Genomic DNA, 18,947 nt, shown 5'->3' with positions numbered 1-18,947 from the left:
TTGCTAAGGATCATTTTCACTGATTCCTTCCATACTCGTGTATTCTGACATAATCTAAAGCAAGCATCACTAGGGGGATTTACTCAAAGAAATCTACTGCTAATTTTATTTTGCAGTGGAAATCTGTAAAGCATATTTATCATCAGCTTATATTTTACATGAAAGGTCTGATTTGGCTTGTCATGAAATAACAGAACCCTGACACTGATTTGAGAATGATTAAAGCCTACAAAAAATACCTCACCGGTCCTAGAACTAACTAGACTATAACCCCAGATACTTTTGGAATAATATTTAAAATAAAATGTTTCACAAATGAGCCTCAAGATCTTAAATTAATTTAAATGAATTAGAAATGCATAGCCCAGTGATTGCGTAACTTCATTGAAGGTACAGAATTCATGGCAGTATCAGTGAAAACAGAACATTTTCCAAACACAAGCAGACAAATGATATTAAAAACATTCATGCTGCAGAATAATACAAAATAAAATATCACCTGATAAGCTCAGCAATGATGATTTATATCTTTGAATTAACAAAATTTCTCTGTACATAAGACCGCAATTTTACAAACTGATATTTAGTTGAACATATTTATAACATAAATTATACACTATGTACAAACCTAGTTCTCCACAGAACTCTTTGTTCAGCATGCTTCAACACAGCAGTGATTTACCAGTTTCTTTTCCTTTAATTTGAATACCAAAACACTTATCAAAACATGAAAAAAAATCCATTTGCTATCACATGGTGCTGTCCTTAAGTCACTTGCTTGTTACCGTACGGTACAGAAGAGTAGAACCAGTCACAACAATAAATAAATTTGCTTAATATCAACTAAAAACTTATATTCATGTGATCACACTTTCAACCTGAGTGCTTTTACAAGACTGTAGGATCCATTTATCTTTGCTTTTCTTGACACGTAGATCAAAATTGCAACTACAGGTACTGCTACCGCTGTTATAGAGGAGAATGCAATAATCAGTGGTAACATCTGATCTGGGGTTTCCAATCTTGCTGCAAATGGAAACAAAAGGAGAAAAAAGTTGTGTAAAAACTGACTGAAATAGATATATGTACATCAGTGTAAAAGCAGGGTTATTAATGACCTTCATTTGGAACACTATTTCTGTTTTCATGCACAAAGAACATTTCAAAAAGTTTTCCTTACATTTTTTTCTTTAGTAACTTCATATTCCACACTTTAACTCCTAGCCACCCATCTGACCCATCTGATACTATCTACAATGAAGAATATCATAAAATTAATGAAGAATACAAGAGGAATACCACATATTTTACCCAGGAAACATTTCGGTTTGCTTCAACCTCCTGGAACCAATGCTTCAAGGGGAAGACCATGTTTAAAAAGCCCACTCTTCAGATATTTTTGTGAACTTCCTCTGGATTAGTCTCACTGTTCATGCATGTGGACACAAGTGCACCCAGGATCCAACTTTTTCTGTCCCTACCCTTAAGGCTACTGCACCAATTTGGGTTAGAGAGAAAATACCATCCCCACTGAAGGAGGTTAAATACAGCTTGTCCTTACCAGGTGTTCTATTCTTTGGGTTGATTTGGGGTGAGGTGGTTTTTTTCGGGTTTTGCAGTTCTGTTGTGCAAGGATCAGCCATGAATTAGTTGTGCTTACCTTGACACAAAATTTACTAGAAAGTACAAGGAAAATATGTTTAAGGCAATAAATCTACCTACCTACAACAGCTACCTCAATTGCTGTGATGTTTTCAACCTTACTGAAAACGTGAAGCAAATATATTCCTATATAATTTTTGTTGAGATTATAGAGCAAAAAGGTTCCATTCACTGATGGTAGAATAATTTCTTCTGATGGACTTTTTTCAGGACCATCTCTGATGGTGTGTTACTGTATGTTCTATGTGTAATAGTTATATTTTCTCCTTCTTTAACATTTTCTGACGGATATACTAACACAGGAATATTTTGGGGAGGAACTGAAAAGAAATGCAAGGTAGGATTTAGCAACAAACAGAGGTGAAAACTCCTGAGGTATCAGCAACTTTTACACACAAAGCACTAATCCAGTTAATGGACCCTCTATAATAGTTGAGCACGTGGCTTTAGACACTGCTCTGCACAAGCTATCCTTCACACACTGAAGCCAACAGACAAAACACTTTATCAAGTGATGGATATCTTTTACATTGTATGGAGCCTTTTCTTCTTCCCTTATTTTAAATTCACTGTTTATTTGAGTTCATGAAAGGACACAGACCAACAGACACAGAAATTGATGTCCTCTTTCAACAAAAGAGAAACAGAAAAGGCAAAGGAAGGATCCTTGAACTGTACTTTTTTCCACTAGGTTCTGCAATTTTGCATCCTGTTTTCAAAGGTGGAAGTGGAACTATGAAAAATTTTGAAGCAGCAATTATTTTGTGCATCTGCCATTTTGGACAGAAGTTTTCATTAGTACCAAAACCCTACCACTTACAACAAGAAGCTGTGCAACTCATCTCACTTTCTTTAAAGACAATTAATTCTTAATGAAACTGAAGATGTCACTCTGTCTGTCTAAAACAAACCCTAATATTCACTCTGTATAGTAGTTATTTTAACTAACCTTTGGCAGTGTTGAGACTGCTCTCCCAGCTCATTAATGGAATGCACGTGTATTTTCTGTACCCTTTAGCTGAGCCCTGTCTATGGTATATTTGCCATCTACTGTTCAAAGAGTTGTGAACCTATCACCTATTTTCATTTACAGAGTACTGCGAGCAAGGAATGGTAACACTGTATCACTGCATTGAAAGGGAAATCCAAAGTGTATTTTTTGGTGCAGCTACAAAAATAGTATAGTAAAGAATAGGGTAGAGAGCTGGATTAGTGGCAGAAGTGATCCCTGAGCAATGCACTGTTGCTGTGCAGTCGACAGAAGTGGCAGGGCTGAAGCAGAGGTGCCTTCTGACTACTGAAAATAGAACTTCCCTACCATTGCAGGTCAGTTGAGGAATCAGCATTTGTTATGGCTTAAAGGCAGCCTGAAGGAACAGGATCCAGAGCTGTAACTCAGAGGACAGCCAGGGAGCTGAAATACAGTGCTTCCACAGTTACGTTTCAGCATGTACTTTCTCTCTGAATCTTTTGTATGCAGATATACCCTGAGTCCTATTTGGAAGAAAATACAGGCTCTACATACCTTCTTTACCTGATGCACACATTTGCCAGTTGGAAGCAGTGGTGAAAGCTCAACTAGCATAAGAACTTTTCATAAGCTATCTGTATTAAGGTAGATTTCACGCTTTGTTGTCTAAAGCTGGCTAAATGACTTTTGTTTAAAGCTTCCTAAATGACTTAATGACATGAAGGATGCCTTTTAAATCCATTGACATCAAAGACAGAACTACCCCATTCTTCACAGAAGGAGATCTGGACCTAAAATACACAAAATAAAAAATTTGTTTTCCATCTTGTTCTACAAACCTTGAACAAATAATTCCACAGCTTTTTCTTCCTTGCCAAGTTGGTTAGAAGCTTCACATTCGTAAAGCCCCAGATCTTGACTTTTTAAGTTCTGTATAGTTAAAGTTGCATTTTTAATAATTTTCTCCAGCTCCCCAGTGGCTTTCTTTTTCTTCCAAGAGATCGAAGGAGATGGATTGCCAGAACTAGTACATTTCATCACCACAGTTTCTCCTTCTTTAACAGCAGTAGCAGGAATAACAGAGATCATTGTATTCTTTGGTCCATCTGAAAGGAAGAGTCCTATAGTTAATTATGACTGGATTTTTCAGAGATGGATCCAACATGTCCTACTGGATGGTAGATTGTCAGCCTCCCAAAGTTAATTTTTTTTCCATTCTCAGGAAAAGTAAAGCACAATTTCAGAGCTTCCATACAAACCCTCCATAGCCTAAACACACTAACCAAGTACTCTAATAAAGACTGTTAATCAGTTTCCCATTCATTCAGATCCTGACTTAAGATTGTCATTACATTAAAGATTTCATGACTTTGTTTTGTTCATGAGCACTGCTCCTTTCTTTGGGAAGAGCAGAGGAACAGGCTAATTTTTTTGTACTCACAGGGTTTTGTTTAATTTGATAGTTACATTTATCGCAGAAGTATCAACTAATTATTTTTAAATGACTGGGAAAGCTTTACATATACTTACATTCCACATTAAGTGTTATTTCACTTTTACTGTTCCCAAACTTATTTTCTGCTACGCATTCATAGTCTCCTCCATTTAGCAACATCACAGATGGAAGGAGAATGCTCTCTGTGCTGAAAGGCTCCATGTCTGCACTGTCAGATTTTCTCCTTAAAATAATCTTGGGAGGAGGATTACTCTCAGCATAACATTGTATGGAAACATTTTCTCCTTCTTGAACTGTTGTAGAAGGCTTAATGGAGAGCTCTGTAATGACTGGAGCACCTGCATGACAAAATAAAAGGATGTTATACTACTGCAAAAGTACTTAAGATGGAGAAGGTTTTAAGACAGCAGGAATTTTGGTTTTGATCCCAGACTCTATCTGAGACTTCTGGCTCTGTTGAAACAGTGGCAATCAATAAAAATAAAAATAATAATAAAAATAAAATAGTTCTACCATTAAGTGACTACTAAACTCATTACTAATGTCTAAAACTAGTTCAAAGAAGGAGAGTGTGATGTTCCTGTGAAATCACTATGTACATTATATTTCAAGGTAATAACAGTTTGTGTCCCCTCACCACTTCTTAAGATTCTTTTATCACCTTGAGTGTTGCACTGTGGGAAAGGTACAGAGATATGCATATACAACAGTACAGATTGAATCAGCTGTTGAAAACTAAGCACAGAAAGAAAAAGTACAGCCCACAAACAGCAGTCATAAATCGAAGCTAAATTCTGAATATGTAACAAGGAGGACTCCATAATTTCCTAATTTTTAGTGTTTCGGCATCCTTCAACCTAACAGGCAGCTGCCCGTTAAGTACGGGCTAACACAAATTAAATTCAAGCAGACTTGTACCTTGTATGACAATGTCCACAGTTGCATTCTCTGTTTTATTAGTTACCAGATTAATTACTTCACAGATGTACAGTCCTGAATCATTGAAACGGGCACGGGGAATAGAAAGGACATTGTTTTTTATCAGATACTGAATGCTTTGGTCAGCCAAACGTTTCCTCCAAACTATCTGTGCTGGTGGGTTGCTCTTAGTCACACAAGTGAGTTTTAGAGAGTCTCCCTCCATTGGTGATTCGCCTGGAGACACAGTAATGGTAGTATTTTGTGGACCAACTGTGAGAGAAAAGAAAGACAAAATCAGTAAGTAAATTAGCTTCTCTAGAGGTACACTTCACCAAATACCAAGAAACAATTATTAATGTGTATCCCAGTAACACAGTGAAAAAATTTTTCCAGACTTGATAAGACATTTTGCTTGCAGCTTTGAAAGCTAAGCTAGACAAAATGTGTACACTTTTTCTTCTTACTTTTTTTTTCAGTCTCCTTATTGTTTATAACTATAAACTTGGAATTCCTAGGCACACAATTCCAAATTTAAAAACTTTTTCTCATTTGCATGATGCCTTTTTAATTCTGATCTTTACTTTCTGACCAAGCACCAGTGCCCGAGTAAGAGAATGAGAGGAGTTGCTTAAGCATTGCCTAACTTCTGTCATGAACAAGTGACTCAGTGACTGCTACTGAGTACAACAGTTCAAATTAATACAATAGATATCTACATAAATAAATCAGATAAGAAGTGCAGAGTACAAATTATTTATAGTACACCCTTTGTAAAGCATTCCACGGAACTTAACATACTTTGTGTGAAAGCCCCAGTACAAAAATACTTACAATTTGCATTCAGTTTCTGAGAAGATACTCTCTCTTTGGGTTTAAAGTCCATAGAAGGAACTGGTAACTTGGCCATACAGGTAATCTCTTTCCCAATATCTTCTGCCATGGGAATAAATGAATATGACACAGTTTTGGTCTCTGTGGTTGTGCTGTCATCTCCATAAAAATTTTTTTCATGAAGAACATGTTCCTCTTTCTTTAGGATTATCTCCAGGTGGTCAGAAGGAAACACATCAGGAATTTTACAGATGACAGTGACTGTTTCTCCATCAACTGAGGATGGGCTGATCTCAATGACAGGATCACTGGGGAAAGCTAAAAGAATAAAATCAGTTTCTTTAGACTAGCAAAGATGAATACTAGAGTCAACATGAGAGCAAGATCCAGACGGCAAACATTTTGAATTCAGAGGTATTCAGAACATCACATTATATCACCTTTATTACAAGACCTATCTTGATCTGATCTGAAGACATACAGGTCTTTTATTTGTACAATTTCTGAAATATGATCACAAAAGATCAAGTAAGATCCAGCAAGGCACTTTGGCAGTGATATAGCTGCAATCCATGCACTGGTGTTTTCTTTGTTTTAATAAAAATGTAATAAATAATGTTTAAAAATCTTGTTTTCTCTGCTGGTGGTTTCAGACATCTGAATCATTCCCCTGAGAACTACAAAGGCTTTGATTTTTTTTCACCCCAGTTCTATGACTGTATTCAAGGAGCCAAGAATAACTAAGATTAATACATACTATGCTGAGTGCAGAAAGCTAAACAGAACAGGGCTAAGAAAGTGTCCTTCACAGACAGATAAAGGAATCTTACAAGGCAATGTATGTTGAGCTATAGCAGAGTCATTATCCTAGAATTACAAGTTAACTACCAACCACAACAATTACAGATTTTTTATAATCATGCACTACTTAAAGAGAATTTTACAATTTTACTTACAGTAAAGTTCAACTTTGACACTCTTCTCTTTTTTCCCTTCCTTATCACAGAAGACAGTACACAGATAATCATGAGAATTCACAACACTAACTGGATCCATAGTCAAGGTAGAGTATGTCCCATAGTTGTTCACTGTTCCTCCAAGGGGGTTGTCCATTTGTGTTCTCCAGGAAAAACTCGGTGATGAACAGCCAGTAGTATTGCATGTGAGTATGAGTATTTCTCCAATCTGGGCAACAATTTTATTAGCAGGTATAATCTCCATTTCAAAAGCTTTAACTACAATAGGGAGAAAATACATAAATTCAGCAGCTTTCTCAATATTTATTCTTCTATTTCTTCTCATGTTCTACTGTGATATAAGGTTGTTATGTTTCAAGTTTACTTTATAGGTGTGTGGAAGTTAAACTAAAATAACTCATACAGTGGTTTACATCTCCAAAATACACCATAGGCATTGTTATTTTTGTCAAAGGCAACACAGGCTCAGATGACTAACAAACAGTTCTCTTGTATAAAATGGCACAAACCCAGTGCTGTTGGTAAAAAGAAATGCATTGGCACAGTATAACTTTTTTTTTTTTTTTTTTTTTGGTCAGGTGAATCTGGTTCTAAAACCTTGTAATATCTGAGGGGAGAGGGGTAAGATAGCAAGGACAACTGCAGAAACACTTTCAATGGGACATTTAGTACCAAACTTCACTGATACTGTCAGGAATCACAGTAAAAATCAAACATTCAGTGATACACTGCAGTTGTCTTCTAGCCTGTCTTTTAGCTAACTCAGTAAGAAAATGACTGTGTCATTGCAGAGCACAAAGAGCTCAAAATAAGTGTCAAAAAAAGCTTCCTGGCATTTTGACAGAACTACTTAATTGACAGTTGTATTCACTGAAAAGAAAAACTAACTGGGGCAAAGAGAAATAAAGATCAAACAGTAAATTTTAGGTCAGTTTACACTTTAAAAAGTTAAAACCAAATAAAATAAGCACCACAAACCCCTCTCCCCAACTTACCAGTCCTCAGCACATACAAAATTACTAGCACAGCCTGGCTTGTTCTTCCCATTTGTTTCAACATTTCTAATTGCTGTCACCAGGTAAAGAAAGTAAATTCAAAACTTTTGCTTTCTGTTTTCTGTGAAGAAGCACAGTGAGATCTTGCTGCTCTGCAACAGTTTATTAGAAGAGCTCTAGCGTGCTCTTTATAAAGGCTCCCTTGAGCTGGAGTGGGAAATCCCCTGGACAGGGAAATCCAGAGCGGGGAGGAAAAGACCCATATCGGGCTGTGCCGGTTGGCTCAGCGCCCTCTGCTGCTTTTGTGAAAGACCACGAAAACAATAAATATTAACCCTTGTAAATATAGCACATACTACACTTTGAAAGATCAAGTCAAGATCCGATCCTGCAAACAACTGATAAAATGAAAGCATGTGAGGGATTCCAAGAAATTGAATGGCACTTTTATCTCAGATGTAAAAGTTATTCAATTTTGTTTTCAGTGAAAATATTTTTGTAGGACTGAGTCTTGAGAACACTTTTAACAATGCTCAGCTCTGTAAATAGCATTATGTGACTAAGTATTCTCTTTGAAAACTGTGCTACCAGTTTAAGAGGTGATGTTACTAGCTCCTAAATAATTTTGATCCCTAAAGATGAAGAAATAAATCAGGTAACAGAAGTCTGGAGATCTGAGTTCATCAGCTTGCATCAGGCTCATACTATTCAAAATGAACTAATAATCCCAAATCTGTTTAAAAATGTCCATTACTGATATGCCTCTCAGATCTCTTATGTCCTGTTTATATATAACTGAATTGCAGCAGTTATAGCATAACTTGGGGGTTATTTTCAGTATTTGTATGCCAGTGGGTATACAAAGCCAGTTTGGAATATTTCTGAGGACAACTATTACTGCCTAATATAGCAACACTATTATGAAAAAAGTAAACTCACATTTTCAGTGTTTAATTTTCAACTGGAAAATGCTATGAATGCAAGGAATGGATAAAGGTTTCTAGATGTCAGTTGTTTATGTATTCAACTGATTGTGCAATTCAGGCACTGCAGAGCCATCTGGACAGGCTGGATCAGAGGGATGAGGCCAATTGTACGAGGTTCAACAAGACAAGTGCTGGGTCCTGCACTTGGGTAACAACAATGCCAAGCCACACTGCAGGCTGGGGGAAGGGTGGCTGGAAAGCTGCTCTGGGGAGAAGGACCTGGGGGTGCTGTTTGACAGTGGCTGAACAGGAGAGGGCAGCGTGCCCAGGCGGCCAAAAAGGCCAATGAAATCCTGGCCTGGATCAGAAATAGTGCGGCCAGCAGGACCAGGGCAGTGCCCACCCCCCGGTCCTTGGCACTGGGGAGGCCACACCAGTTTTGGGTCTCTCACTTCAAGAAAGACATTGAGATGCTGGAATGATGAGATGAAATGGCCTCAAATTGCACCAGGGAAGGTTTAGATTATATATTAGGAAAAAATTTATTTTATTGAAGGGTGGTTAGACACCGGAATAGATTGCCTAAGAAAGTGGTGGAATAACTACCCCTGGGAGTGTTCAGAAATGGCTGGATGTGGCACTCGGGGATATGGTTTAGTGGTAAACATGGCAGTGCAGGGGTTAATGGTTGGACTTGACCTTAGAGGGCTTTTCCAACATAAACAATTCTATGACTCTATATTGGTCAGTTATGAATCACTAAATAAAAGCAGAAAGAAACTGAAAACAAAACATGTATGTTTTTAAAATGTCTCTGGTAAAACCTTTTGATGTGTAATAGTTTGGACATTTGATATCTGTGAAATATTCTTATCATATAGCACACTCTATAAACAGCACAGATTCAAACATCTAGTAAGTGAGTGATAACTTGGAAAAATAAAGGCTGAAGTAACAATGGCGTAAATGTTAAAGAAATTTATTTGCTGAAAAGATGGCACTACATCAATATGTGTTTTAAGTCAAGTAGATTTTAGATGGTTAATAACCTAACGCTAGCTCCAAAATACCATGTTCAGGTGAGAGCTATACCACAGGATGTAAGGGTCCTGCTGGCCTACAGGCACCATGACTTCTTCAGGAACTACTTTTTATTGTTTTTTTACCTGACTGCAGCCAGCCATACCTTTTGCACACTCATTAAAGGACAGCTGGACAGCACAAGCTGCTACAGAAACACACGGGGTAAAATAGGAAGCATCAACCACTCTTTTTCTTCACTCATCATAAACTCATAAATATGAAAGGGAAGTAATGATAGGGGAAAGATAAAACTGTGATCTCAGTCAGAAAGGATGTCTTCAAAATAATAGTAATTAATAATAAATGAACAAAACACCCCAAGAAAACCCAATTACCCAGTAGACAATAAAACAGGGAAATCTGAAGCATCTAGCAATGCCTAACCAAACTCAATGAAAATGTCACAGTGGATTCTACCATAATATTTTATTTTTATTATCCCCATGATAACTTTTTTCTTGGTAGAGGAGGAGGAAGAACAAAAAAAATCTCCAAAGTCTCAGGAAGCGGAAGCAGAATACTGTTCTGAAAGTAATGCTATCAAATACAAAAATCCAAAATCTATCCAGAATAGGTAAGAATACATTTACAGAATTGGATTTTATTTCACAGAAAAAGGTTTTGTTGAAGAAAAGTACTCTCTCAGTAAAGTTGCAAATAAATACCTCAAAATCAAAGGCAGAGAGAAGCAAGCAATGAAACTCTTCTGCTGGGACTGCTTAAATAATCATAAGCTAAGATGAAGAAGAAAGGGCAAAATTTCCTTGTTTCTGGGAAATCAGTTTCTAAACAGAAAAAGATATGAACACAGGAGGCCATATCCGCATGCTGAAAAGGCTTTAATTAAGTCCTTCATCAGATAACATGAAATAGGAAATAACTCTGATTCAGCTCTCAGTAGATTACACTGGACAGCTGCCATTAACTTTAGTGGAGTTGGATCCTTACCAGAGGGACTTCTATACTGGGTGAGCAGACAAATTTAACTCAGACAGTATACGTAAGAGCAGAGTTACCCAACAAATATTATCAAAGAAAGTACAGATATGCCACAAAATTAAAATTTTCTTAAGAATTTGCTCTTTACCCAACTTCAATTGTGAACTTTCTATGTGTTTTAAAAAGAATATGCACTTAACTGTTGCTCCTACTAGTCTCAGCATCAACCTCCAAATAGGAAAATGGATACCAAGTTTGCTTTTTTTCAGAACTGTCTGTACTGTCTGAAAACAGAGATCAGCTGGCAGGTTTTAGCAGTTTACCTCAAGAGTTCAGATAATCCAGGTTTTTATTCAAGCAGCACAGAGGAGGATGCTGGGGATAAAAACAGAGGATGCATCTACATCCACAGTGAGGTAAGTATTATAGGATCAGCTGGAAAAAATCCTGACACATGCAGAGTGTAATGAAGACTGGAATGAAACAAGTATTACAAGAATAACACTAAAGGCAAAAAAGACTAAAAGAATTAGGCACTGGGACATAAATATATGTTTTTCAATACATCTATTAATCAAAAGAGACTTTTCTCAGGCTTTGATGGACAGAGATTTTAAAACAATTGTGTGTCTCAGAAGGGAGTTTGGAAATACCAAACACATCATTTTTGGCCTGGCATCAGAATACACAAATGTCCTTCAGGAAACAGAAACTTGCATCAGACTTTTCCTGAATGTAAGAAAAGAAACCATTTCAGAATTGTGCTAAGTATTTGCTTTAACTCACACTACTACAGTCCTGTTAAATACCTATATGATGTACTTACTAGTTTCCTCTTGACAAAAGAGATAAGAAGTTCTTGATGCCTTAATGAATTATTTGAACAAAATGCACATTATCCAACATGTTACTTATCCAACGTTTATAACCCTCTTCTTGCATTTTTAATGTACTGCCCTGTCTTCTGGAGGCTACCAGGGGAAAGCTGGAAAGCAAAATCTCTTCTTGCAGAATTTGGGGTCTTAAAACCTTCACCACTGGTTTTGTGATTTATGGCCAAGGACCTACAGCGAGGAGGGTTAATCCTTTTGGCAGAAGAAATTTAAGGAAAAAGAAGGTAGAAGGAAACTCATCTAATTTGACATTCTGTTTCCCGTGTCAGCAATAAAATGATTCTTGACACTTGATTCCTTTATCTGCATCTAGAGCTACCATTTGGGATTTCTGCTAAAAACACTCAGTACTGGAATAATAACCTTGTACGGGATCCCAACACACAAACATATGCAATATGCTCATTATAAAAGATCTCTGTGTCCCATCAGACTGAGAGGACAGAATTCTTCTGTAGAAGGCTTGACACTCAGCTGAGAGGATGCAGCAAAGTCTGACTTAACAGTTCTTCAGTCTCGTATCACAGAGGTATTGCAGCAAGTTTATACTTAGGTCCCTCACACATCTCAGGAAAGATATCCTTGGGATGCACACTGGGCATCTGAGTAAAGAAAGCCTCTGCCAGAGTTTCTGATGCTTTATGGAAGCAGCTAGGATGAGGAGATTCCACCCTACTCAACAAGAGTCTACAGTGTGATCATGCCTAAGGGACAAGAGCCAGAGCAATGTGCTGTAACTCAAATGAGAACTATTCTCAGAGGGAAAACAGACGTGCATCAGCAAACAAGGAATGCTCTTCAGGCACCACATCCAAGGTAATACCTTTAATATGGTCATATCTTGATCACATAATAGAAAAAAACATGAACCTGGAGGACATGTATGAACATTGCTGACTATATGGCTCAGATAGCAGGTAATCATCTGCCAGCCTCGAAATTTTCAGTTCTCAGCAACCTCCATAGCCTGCTATTTGGGTCATACACTGTCTCCTTCCTCAGTGCCTACTGGCTTTCTGAGTCCCAGAACTTCTTGACCCTTTGCTTCTCCTGACTCCCTCCACCTGCTTTCTCATCACCTGACAATAATACAACCTCAGTATAGCCCCAAGAGGGGGAGGAAAGCATCACTGACTCCCTATAATTTTCATCTCCGGCTGGGAAGGATGAGATCTACATGCAGATCTATTTAAAGGGTTGTGTCTGTTTCAGGAATTGTAACTTTGTACCTAACTACAAAAAGAACACCAACGCATTACCCTGTAACCCACATCACACCTTACAATTGCACTCCACATCTAACTTGTCATCTACTGCAAAAAGGAAAAAAAAAAAAAGAAACATCTTAAGAAAGTTTTATCATCTGCTTCTTTCCCTTTTCTGGAATTTCTTCAATACTGTATATAAAAATAAATGCATCTACTTCCTCATTGTCTTTCTCAGGCACCAGCTTCCCAGCTATGACACTTCCTGTCTGGTCAGTCTGGAGGCATCCAGAATCCACAAAGGTGCCAGAAAAAATAATACAGAATTATGGTAACTTGCATAGACTACAAAATAGTTAATTTCTTCTACTCAGAGGCATTGTCCATTTCACTTTACAGAAAGAACAAGAAGTTCATCTATTAATAAATAGAAGCCACTAGAGAAAAAAGTCCCCACTCTTTATCTTAGTCTATTGTTGCTGGCAAAAAACAAACTGTGGAAATTCCAAATTCTATTTCTAAAAAAAAGAAAGTATGATTGTAGTGGTGCTGAATCCGAAAATGAAACTGTTGAATAGCCTTTAAATCCACGTATTTAAAGTGCCAAGTACTGTACTGCAAGTCAAACTTCTTTAGTTTGGATAGCTGAGCTCCTATTCTCTTCACAGTGACATCAGTAAAACAAAAGTTTCCCACTTGAAATATTATCCAATGTACTCAAATTGAAGTATGAGCCTTGGAGCATTCCAAATTTCTTTGGGAATTCTGAAGTAAGAGTTCAGATCTACTTTTATTTTGATACAAACACACCAATACATATCAAAATCATTTGTTCTCACTGGAGCTTTTTCAGACAAAGCTCATTCAAAATTGTCAGAGTAAAAAAACAGAGTGAGCCAAAGTGCAGACAGGTCAAAATGCAGATGCTGGCTAGAACCCAGGATATGGCAATATAGAGTCAGATGAAAACATTGGAAAAGGAATATGACCAAGTTACTGAATTCCCCCAACATTCCACACGAAATACCGATACCTCATTAAGGAAAGTATTTCTCAGGATCAAAATAAGTTTATCAAGACAGGGGTGGAGAACTTTCTGAACAAGCTTTGTTATTACTCACCAGCAGCTGCTCTCCAATGCACCTGTGGTTCAGTCACTTCCCTATTTCCCATCTCCTTCCTGTTCTTCAGTCCTTGAGGTACAGGGATGTCCCTAGGGAACAAGAAAGACCAAGGGGAATGATGAGAGCAAGGTCTGTAACAGACCATTTCACCTGGAAGAAATGCAGGATTTGGATTCTTCTAGGCAGGAGAATCCTACTGATAACTGCACTGTTACTAATTGATTATCCTTCAATTTGTCTATCAGAATAAATTCTTTTTTCTCTTACAATTGTTCATATTCTGAAGAACTACATTTAGCTTTATAGATATTATTTTTGCTGCCTTGTGTTACAGAAATGTTATCTTTGTAGTCCTAAGGTGGACAGGCTCGTTAGCAGGTAGAAATATTACAGAGATATCAGAAAGGAATCAAATGACTTAACACAACATGATTCAAGACTCATAATTTTTAAATCTTCCATATGGGTAAGAATTACAGGAATTGCACAGTTTCTTTTTTTTTCTTTTTTTTTTTTTTTTTTTAAAGACACATAAGGAAATCTTTCTTTTACCTAGATATGGTCGTTTTTCCCTCTCTGGAAGTGGACTGAAAGTTCTAAAGAAAATGACCCTCCAAATAGAAACAAGAGGGAATTAACCAATTTTTACTCCCATCAAGCCAAAATGACAAGTATCCAAGAGAAAGCATTTTGCAGTCCAAAATATGTCTATGATTGTGTGTCTGTACAGATACTGATAAACAAAGTGACACTTGAAACCAGCTGGAAATCTATTAGGGATCTGGCACTTTCCTTTCTCTCTTAAATGTGTTCTACCCTAAATCAAAAACATGATGTTTCTTTACTTAGACTACTCATTCGATTCTTTCCCCAGACAGTTAAGTATCATCTTAACTGCTCCATTTGTTAACACTTTCATGAAGGAATATGCCAAAGTAGGAGTGGCTAAGTGATAAAAACCATGAGCAGCTGAATTTTTCTGGACAGGCAAGGGTAAGAAAGATGCGAGTTACTGGAATTTATTCCCTCTTCCCAGACAATTACTTGGCTAGGCATCAAAGCCCCCGTCCTTGTAGTCTGATACAGACAATGGAGCAAGAATGACTTTCATAGTTGTGTCACCCTCTATCACAGACCATGTTACTCTCTAGTGATAAGAGAGGCAACTTGAAAAATGTGACATGTCTGAAACCGCTGACAGGCATGACAAAGGTCTGTGCTGAATTAGTATGAGAAATATTTGACTGCCAACACTCCAATGCTTCTTAGCCAAGAAACCCTCCTGAAATTTCCCAAGAATTGTATTTGAATACCAAATCATACGTAACAGATGGTTTAATGACCCTTTTAGTTGGCTAAGTTTTGCCTCACTTTGACTTAGTTTCTGCCTATAGTAAGCTCCACACCACGAGGAACAGATATTGTTATCTCTCTTTCAAAAGCTCAGCTCCAGACCAATGCTCTGCCTATCTGCTGTTCTGGCCAAGGTTCTCTCTGTGCTGAATGAAATCACTATTGACTAAGCCACACGACCATGCAGCTACTGCGAGGGACTTCACTCGGAAGCTGCAACATCCTAACGGGAAAGAAAACAATTCTGTGCAGAGGAGAGTTTCTAAAAGAGAAGGACGATGTAAATGTAGTGTATGCAGTGTTGAATCCTTTTGTGGATCAAGGATCAAATCCAGTTAAGCTCTGGTAGGCTCAGGAGCTTGAGATTAGTCTTACCTCTGTAACATCTTTCTCTATGCAGGATATCAAGTAGCACGGTGACTTGGTACCTGCAAGACCAACAGGAATTTCCAGAGATGTGTGAGGGTGAATTCATTAAGATTTTAAGTAAATTATCTTACACTAAGTTTCCTAGATTATTTGAATGAATATAATAGTCACCTCACACTGAAAAGAAACACACTCTAGCAAATCTTTATTATTTATAAAAAGTGCTTGATAGAAAACTATCAGCCTGTAAGTGATTTCTTATTATACTGATTCATCTGTTATGGCACTAATATCTAGCTTCTGACTTTGCTTTTCTTGTACTCTCAGCTGTCTTGTGCTATAATTCTATTGAATGTTGTGGCATGAAGAGATTTTCATTCTACCTCTAGGGCAAATACATGGATCCTGTTGTAGCTTATGGTTTCACAGAATGTGCCATATCTTATCAAATATATTCTGTCAACAATTTAGGATCTAAGATAATTTAAGAAAAATCGTTTCCCTTTATCATGTACACTGTATTTCTGAATTGTAATGTTTATTTTAAATTTGTTTTTATATGCAATGTATTAATTGAAAAATTTATAAATAAAATTTATTTTTAAAGATTGCCAGAAGGTTTGCATGTTTAACACAAAGGAGGACAAATTTTTAGGTGAAGTCTATAGCATAGAATGATTACAAAAATGTACAGAAATTTATCACATGGTTGAGAAGTGAGCAGTGTGTTTAAAAATCCATAACTAACCAGGGGAAAGCAATTACAAAACTGATGATTCTGCATAACATTCTTTGTCAAGTTAGTTTTGTTTCTGTGAATTATCTGTAAACTTACCTCAATCTTTTATTGTCTTATTCTTCTCAATAAAATTTGTTGTTTCAAAGAATGCATTTCGCATTATGGCATTCACCTGTTTTTGTCAGGGCTTGTATTGTACAATGCGCCGTTTAAGATTCGGTTTATCCTTCTGAAGCTTTCTTAGATGGAAAATCCTAAGACAGAAACTCAGACAACCAAGTTAGTGTTTTCACTGACAGACACAATTATCTATTAGACCCGACTGTGAATAGCACTCTCCTGGAACTCAGCTGTAAAGCAAACCATTGTGAATAACTGGAAATCCTGTCATGATCTCATTAGAAGAAATAGGGACATGAAACCAAGAAAGAAGTCGTCTGTGATTTCTTGGTAATCTCATGATAACCAAGTTACAACAATTTACAGTTGTAACAATTTCAGGGTAACTCCTTAAGGTCACTGAAGGTTAAATAGAACACAAGCCTAACTTGATATGGGATTGAGAACTTCCAGTTTCATCTTGGCTGTATGTGCTCACTGTGTCTCAAAAGCGAAATGTTTACACTGTTCAGAGAGCTCTCTCAAGCACATGGAATGTCAAGAGCCTGGAGTGAAAGCAAGTATAGGCTGTGTTGTCACATCTGGGTTTACAACACACAGAAGTGTGCAGGAACAGTGACAGCAGCTTTGTGTTTCCCACAGGAGTATGCAGGAATTACCCAGGAGCCCCAGGCAGCTTCAGGATCTTGCTGTTGAAGAGAAATGAAATCTACCATTCCTGTCAATATAACAGTGCTTTACACAGAAATGTATTTCACATTATCTTTTCCATTATATATTAAAAGAAAGGCAACTCTGCACCAAAATTTTGACATAAAGGTCTGCTTTTGCAAGAGGAAGAGGGTTTTTCCAGTCAATTCAGTATTCCTCTGAATCCTGGTAAGAATGATGGAAAGTAGGCCAGAGGCTAGCTAGTACTCCCAATCTCACTCTGATTCCCCATCTTCAGCATTTCAGAATCAAATCCTGCTTGGATGTGCTCATCAGTGTAGTTGTTATATGGAGACAGAGATGGACAGACAATGTATCCAGGCTCTGACACTCCACTAAGGCTTTGGTTAAGCAAACGTAGATTTTTATCAGAATACATAAACACCTGCAATGGACCAGTCAGGTTTTTTTCAAGCCAGAATCTCATCTCTGAAACTGGCCAAAAGCAGATGAAAAGACAAAAGGTTGAGAATGGTGGAAGCACAAGTGATGCAGTTCCTTACACAGGGACTCAGAGAGAGATGGCCTCTTTGCACTGAATCTGTGTTTTTGAGAGCATAATTCAATACAAGAAAAATCGTGTAAGTAAGTGGAAAGAAATACCTAAGAGCTTTGGAAATACAAATTTACTGACATGCATTTCTAAAGGTTGCAGCCTTTGAAAATCTTATCCTAAACAACACAGAAAAATAGAAATTAATAGTATTAACTAACACTAGTTCAGTTAGAAGTCAGGAATCACCTGCTCTGTTCTGCCAATCTAAAAACAACTCTGCTGCTTTGTACACCTCTCCTCTGCACTACTACTGCAAAATCTTTTTCTCCATGCAACTACAAAATAATCATCTCAGTCATTCCTGAGTCTAGAATGCCACTGAACTTTATAAAACCAGCTCTTCTGAGCATCCCAGTTTTGCACAGAGACTCTGTCAAACTGTTGAATTGTGTAACAGCTGCTGCTGCCTGCACACTGCATTACAGGCCATCTCACGGTCCCATCAGCCCGTTTGGGCTGCCTCGTCATCCGCTGACTTCGCACTACAGCTGCTACAAAGCTGCCTGTTGGCACCTGCCTCTAAAATTTTCTTTCAATTTATCATGTCCGCTTCTTACTTAGGTTTTTATTCTGGCTTAGTCTAAAGCCCAATGGACTAGAACAGAGAATCTTCTGAATATACTATTAGACTTTGCATTGTCCTCTTCAGCTGTGTAAGGGTCTTCCCTTTCTTAACATTGAAAGCATCACATTTACTACTGCTGCAAATTGGGATGACTCAGAGGCTAAAAAGTGACTTTGCTGACAAGGATTGGTGCAACTGAAGTCACGAGGAATATGATTCTGAAATACTTCATAGATGAGCTCCTGCTTTGCTGCACCACTCAGCCCCAAGCTCAGGGCTCAGGCACCAAGCTCAGCTGTAGCTCAGAAGGCTCTTTGCCATAGTACAAAAATTTGCAAATTTTATCAGAAAGAATAAACATCTTTACCTAGAGAGTAGAAGCTGGTTTTGCAACACAACCCAAAGATTGTTTCAAAACTGATCTCAAAATGTTTCAAATGAATTATGTGAAATTGTAAATCTCTAATGCATATAGTCAAAATCACTATTTTCTGTTGATTTTCTTCCCATTCTTCTCCTGGAAGAAAGTTGGTATTTACCATTCTAGTAGCA

The 18,947-nt window shown here is 37.5% G+C and overlaps 1 protein-coding gene across 3 annotated transcripts; it reads right to left on the bottom strand.

Annotated features, from left to right (window-relative positions):
* Nucleotides 1-364: 364 nt before the first annotated feature.
* VCAM1 (vascular cell adhesion molecule 1) lies at nt 365-17,323 on the bottom strand. Of its 3 annotated transcripts, none has more exons than XM_027892329.1 (9): nt 16,540-17,323; nt 15,711-15,763; nt 13,980-14,071; nt 6,797-7,075; nt 5,841-6,158; nt 5,007-5,279; nt 4,163-4,426; nt 3,472-3,738; nt 365-1,026 (listed from the first exon to the last, which is right to left on the bottom strand). In XM_027892329.1, exons 2-9 carry the CDS (start codon nt 15,719-15,721, stop codon nt 866-868), a joined length of 1,665 nt encoding a protein of 554 aa, XP_027748130.1. In that variant the 5' UTR covers nt 15,722-15,763; nt 16,540-17,323; the 3' UTR covers nt 365-865. The 3 variants fall into 3 exon arrangements, with proteins under 3 accessions (XP_027748130.1, XP_027748131.1, XP_027748132.1); XM_027892330.1 differs by having other exon boundaries at nt 16,616-17,323; XM_027892331.1 differs by lacking the exons at nt 13,980-14,071; nt 15,711-15,763; nt 16,540-17,323 and adding an exon at nt 7,813-8,009.
* Between the last annotated feature and the right edge of the window lie 1,624 nt (nt 17,324-18,947).

This window comes from Empidonax traillii, unplaced genomic scaffold (genome assembly GCF_003031625.1).
Source record: "Empidonax traillii isolate 1590-97213 ecotype Southwest subspecies unplaced genomic scaffold, ASM303162v1 scaffold347:size1123457, whole genome shotgun sequence".
Taxonomy (NCBI): Eukaryota; Metazoa; Chordata; class Aves; order Passeriformes; family Tyrannidae; genus Empidonax; species Empidonax traillii.
The sequence above is the reverse complement of the archived record's forward strand: the minus strand, read 5'-3'. Positions and strand labels throughout refer to the sequence as shown.

Excerpts from the sequence above, each read along its gene's own strand:
- VCAM1 (XM_027892329.1), bottom strand. Across the intron at positions 6,159-6,796 it reads TGTCAAAGTTGAACTTTACT|CTTTCCCCAGTGATCCTGTC; the intron begins GTAAGTAAAATT and ends TTATTCTTTTAG. Across the intron at positions 3,739-4,162 it reads AATAACACTTAATGTGGAAT|ATGGACCAAAGAATACAATG; the intron begins GTAAGTATATGT and ends TCTTCCTTTCAG.